The 5,498-nt window shown below is 40.3% G+C and overlaps 1 protein-coding gene across 1 annotated transcript in view; it reads left to right on the top strand.

Annotated features, from left to right (window-relative positions):
* LOC101847337 (potassium voltage-gated channel subfamily A member 7) overlaps positions 1-1,616 on the top strand; it is a 9,360-nt gene extending 7,744 nt beyond the window's left edge. Inside the window, exon 7 of the mRNA XM_035969610.1 lies at positions 464-1,616. Within this exon, the coding sequence (XP_035825503.1) occupies positions 464-1,066 (603 nt within the window). The 3' untranslated portion in view covers positions 1,067-1,616. The remainder of the gene's footprint in view (positions 1-463) is intronic.
* The last annotated feature ends 3,882 nt before the right edge of the window (positions 1,617-5,498 follow it).

Below are 5,498 nucleotides of genomic sequence, written 5' to 3'. Positions count from 1 at the left end.
TTGTGTGTGTGTGTGTGTGCGCGTGTGTGTATATTTGTTTGTGTGTGTTTGCGCGTTCGGTTTGCCCCACTGGAAGGAGTTCGTTGATTGCACGTATGAAACTGACGGGATTCAGGGAATCCAACAAGTTTGAGAATCACTGTGCATGTATTAGATTATATAATTGTATTGTTCTTCTTTTGTCGCAGACAAACATCAGATGAAAATCTGGAAGCGTAAATTAAAGAATTAATTTGTTCTCACTTTCTGTAAAGCATGGGAAATTGAAATGGCTTTATATAAAGTTTTATTTCACATCAGAACAATAATCCACATATCAAAGGCCTGTATCTTTGTTTCTCCTTTTGTGTTCTGTAAAGTAAAAGAAATTTAAATGGCTTGTATGTCGAGTTTTATTTCACATCTGAACGATAATAGTCCACAAATTAAAAGCCTTTTCCTTTTGTTTTTCTTTTTGTTCTAGGACCTGCTGTTGCTTCTACTGTTCGTATGCGTGGGCATGCTAATCTTCTCGTCCTTGATTTACTTCGCGGAGTTCGAGACCCAAGAAGACTTCTCCTCGATCCCAAAATGCTTCTGGTGGGCTGTCATCACCATGACAACCGTAGGCTATGGCGATATGTATCCAGTCACGAACTGGGGCTACCTTATTGGCACCGCAACAGGCATTTCTGGTGTACTCATGATTGGTTTTACAGTTCCAGTGTTGGTCAATAACTTTGTCATGTATTATCAGCACACACAGAGCGCTAAGTATCGCGCGCAAAGGCGAGAAAGTCACGGGAGCGGATCTGGAAGTCGCTTGAATCTCAAAAACATGGCTGGTGGAATGGGTGGGTTTTCCGGAGGTTTTGGGGAGAGGCTGATGGGGATAGGTAGCTTCAACATGCGCAAAGAGTCGGACGACGACGTGGATTCAAATGCCAATGAGAAAAGAGGCACAGGAAGTAAAACCTTGAATGGCATAGGTGTTTACGGTGAAGACGATGTAAATGAAGAAACAAATGAGCAAGCTACAGATGATAACGACGATGACGAAGCTGTGCGAGAAACATCCCTTCTCTGATGTCGAAGCTTTATGAAGAATTGCTTTTATCTTGCCTACTTGTCGTAAATTCTAACTCAATTCGGAGTTTTTTAAAATATTTTAAAAGAGGCTGATGATATCTAAATCCAGTACTTTTACAAATTGAGTAGAACGGACACGGAGAAAGAGAGAGAAGGTGGGGATGAAAAAGAAAAGAGCGGAGTGGACAAACAGATCACTGACGGAAAGAAAAACACGTCTATACAGGGGGTAATTATTATCTGAGTGAGCACGTGTAGTTCGAAATGGTAAAGCATGGGTTGTAAGCTCATGTTAACACATCTTAGAATCATAAAAGAAGAAAGGACGTTGTTGTCTTAGATAAAATTGAGATTGTGCAGGGAAAATCTCAACAAACAGGATACGTTCCGAAAATTTCCCGAACCGAATTAGAACCGCGGTCGCGCGCTTCGCAGTTCAGCTTGTTTCCAACCTCAGTAATGGTGCGACCAGTCGCTACCTTAGTTTTATAAAGTTCTATCTGTTCTGTACCCAGTTTTGATAAATTTGACGTCAACAATTTTGAGTTCCACAGCATGTCAAGCATTTTCAAATGCAGTTCTTTGAATATCTTGATAACGACTCCGAATAATCTTAAGACTTTGACGGAGCAGATGGAACATTATTTGGTTTCTGACCTCATGGTTTTTGTACGGTAACTCAAAACAGCTAAAAATGTCAGATAGAACTTTGTAATTCTGAGGTACCGCAGGCGTGAGTGACAGACGCTGCACGTGGGTTGTGGAATAGCCATACCCACATGGCAGGTGAGACCTACTTTATACTGGAGTCTGCGGGGTAGCAGTTAGGTGTTTCGTCGTAGCACGCAGAAGACCAGAGTTTGATTCCCATGTGGGTTTTTTTTTTCCTTTTTTTCAAAATCGAGTATCCCCGTCTGTCAGCTGGGACGTTGAAGCCACCACAGCCTGGGTTGGCCTGGGCACAGGGTCTAAACAGCCCGCCTCCTTAATGATCTAAACTGTGTCGACAGAGGTGTATATTTCTGAGGCTTTGGAACTATAGGGTCATTAAATATATACGTTTGGCAAGTGATTAACGCAATGCCTTATCATACTTATGTGCTTTGGCTAATAATGTCTCTTATACTTATACGATCCTGAAAGCACCACATAATGATATGAAAGTTCAGTTCGTGTTACCGGTACTCATCATAGGGTTTCTGAAAGTACTATTGGATAACAAAGGACAATCATTCCTGTATAGGTCTAAGAAAACAGGACTTCTTACAAATATCCTAATCTTTCTGCTCAAACGCGATGTAACGCCAGAACGACTTATCAGATATTTCTGATTATTGAATGAACGCCACCCCCACCCAACGTTTTCTGCCCGTTAAATCACGTTCCATTGAATATTTTCCTATAAAAATAATTTATGTTCGTTCGTTTGATACGGAAAGGAACTAATCCACCTGTTGTTTTTTTCTTCCGAAAGAGAATTAAGTATATATATCTGAAAAAAAAAATGTTTAGGACCTCCATCACTTTAATGCAATGTCTGCAAATGCGGACAAGCATATAATTTTACCTCTTTTGGTCAACTCAGATTCCTGGTTATCCATTTTTAAGTTTTTATGTCACTCGGAGCTGTGTTCATAATGTCTTTTATGTTGTCTGAATTCGGAGATTCGGAGGCTGCAGAAGGCGCCACTGAATTATGTATGCTCTGCTTCAATCGTCCCTAAATAGACGAGTATCTAAGAAATGTTAACACCAATTTCAGTCCCGCGACACTTCAAAGAAGTAAGGAACACATTGTTGAGAGACTTCTACTTGAGTCGAGGGTGATCTGTTTAATTTCAGTTGCCGGTTTTGGGGAGTGATGAAGTGTGACTCACAATTTGCTAACCAAAGGGGAACATTTCTCATTAATAGCTATCAGAGGGTTGGATGGGTAAGTGTGTGTTTGCAGAAGGGGAGGTAGAGAGTGAGGTGATAGAGAGAGAGGGGGTGGGCAGACAGACAGATAAACAGACAATGAGGGTGAGAGATAAAGGGAGACAGATACAGAGACAAAGAGATAGAGAGGGAGAGAGAGAGGGGGGGAGCAAGGAAGAAATAGAGAGAAAGAGGGGAGAGAGAGAGGGGGAGAGAGAGAGAGGGGAGAGAGAGAGAGAGAGAGAGAGAGAGAGAGAGAGAGAGAGAGAGAGAGAGAGAGAGAGAGTGGAGGGGGGGGGGAGAAAGGAAGAAAGAGAGAGAAAGAGGGGGCAGAGAGATAGGGGGGGGGGAGAGAGAGAGAGAGAGAGAGAGAGAGAGAGAGAGAGAGAGAGAGAGAGAGAGACAGACAGACAGACAGACAGACAGACAGACAGACAGACAGACAGACAGACAGACAGACAGACAGACAGACAGACAGGCAGACAGACAGACATACAGACAGACAGAGACAACGAAAGAGAAAAAGTGAGAAAGATGGCGTGAAGAGATCCAGAATAATGTCACAAAGTGCCCTATCCTTTTTTGCATGCTCAAGTTGTTATAACGTATTCTACATAACGTGCAGTCACTCATTCCTTCCTCACCTACTCGCCTCCTAAAGCAAAGGATGAATAATTTCCTTTTTACAATGTTTATGCAATTCACAACGGATCGTTTCCATATTCAAAGCTACACACTAAGCTTTTGCTTAGTAACGTAACGGGACCAGACATCTATTAATTCCCATTTTCTCTTCTAAATTCACCGTTTGTTTGTTGTTGTTGTTGTTGTTGTTGTTGTTTTTTGTTCTTATTTGTTTGTTTGTTGTCTTTTTGTGTGTCTTCTTGTGTGGCCAAAATGCATTTAAAATGAACTCTGTTGCGGTGGTTTTAGGGTGTAATGAAGATGTTTCTTTATTCCTAGTAAACAAGGACATTTTTATGGAGGATTTTATGTCTCCTCGACATGGTCTTCACAAAGTCCACTCTATACATATTTCATGCATTTTCTTTGAACATTTTTGTAAATACGAGACGTCTATTACTGTACATACCGTGACAGAAATGATTTTGTATAACGCTGCTGTTAACATTCATTTATAATAATTATAGTGCCTTTGTTCATGTGGACTGGCTGTACCATAGTTCTGACCTGTCAGCGTTAACATATCATTTCTTTCTTTTTTTTCATTTTGTATGACTAGATTTTTATCTGTTCTATCAAAATCGTATATATTTGTCAGAAGTCGTTATCAAGATATTCAAAGAATTGCATGCTAAAAAAGCTTGACATTATGTGAAACTCAATTTTTAACGTCAAATTTCTCAAAGCTATATGTGCTGAGCAGATGGAATGTTGTAATTCTAAGGTAACGTAATGTCAACATTGTATCCCGCAACATTAGCAAAGTGAAACCTTACATAATCAAGCGGTTTTGGCACAAGCGCAGAGAATAAATACATTGTACGACAGGCCTACAATGCTCCTCTGCTTTAAGAGGGACTCAGCTAAAGTTTTTGTGGCAGCTTTTTCAAATGTTTCAAGTTGGTCTGGACGTAACAAGCGTTCTTTTGTTCTCGGTTGTGCACATTGTTGGCCTATGGTAGATCTATCCTATTCCAGTATACTGTACATATTTGTGTACCGTACGGTACCGGTACTGCCTTCATGAAATTTAGCACTGCTTTTTTACTTGCATGGATCTACCTAGTAGGCCTCTTTTTCGGAGCTGTAGCTTTGAAAGCAAATGTAAGTTTATCGCTGCAGCTACTGTTGTCATTGTTGTTGTTGTTGTTGTTAGTTTGGGGGGGGGGGCATAGTTACGTCATAGCTGAAATACTCAAAAGTAAGATTTCACGAATGAAAGTGTGAGCGTACCGTACGGCATCACTTTTTGGAGCTTCCAGTAAGTTCGATTATATCGTCTACTCCAACATGTTTGTTTTTTTATCATTTATTTCCAGACCTCACTCAGCGTGCTTTGTTACCTCGACTTAATTCTTATCTTAAACACAGCTTGTTCGTCAACCGTTTAGCCCTCGAGCTTTGAAATCAAAATGTAAATACGGTACCAGATGGTCTGAGTCTGAGTTTGCGTTTGCTCTTCTCGATGTCACTGTTGAATTTCAAGCATCCGTAATCGGATGGCTTAGCAAATGTTACACGTACATACCGCACATGCCTTTTTAGCAAAACCCTTTTTTTAACGTGATCAAATTTCTTTGCTGTGTCAAAACTACCTTGCATTGTACTTAAACCTATTTTACTTAGCCCCGAACACATTGTTCTGAAGCTATTATATTAGAGGGTCTAAATATGCAATAATGGAAATAAATCTATTATATTAATTTTAATACGGTGCCTGAACTGAAATAGCGTTGGATAGGGGCATTAAACCTATACTCGTACTTTTACCAGACTTTATTTGGGTTATTAAAGTTTCAGTTAAAGTTTTACGGCACTTGCAACACAAT

This window comes from Aplysia californica, unplaced genomic scaffold (assembly GCF_000002075.1).
Source record: "Aplysia californica isolate F4 #8 unplaced genomic scaffold, AplCal3.0 scaffold00162, whole genome shotgun sequence".
Classification (NCBI taxonomy): domain Eukaryota; kingdom Metazoa; phylum Mollusca; class Gastropoda; order Aplysiida; family Aplysiidae; genus Aplysia; species Aplysia californica.
The sequence above is the reverse complement of the archived record's forward strand: the minus strand, read 5'-3'. Positions and strand labels throughout refer to the sequence as shown.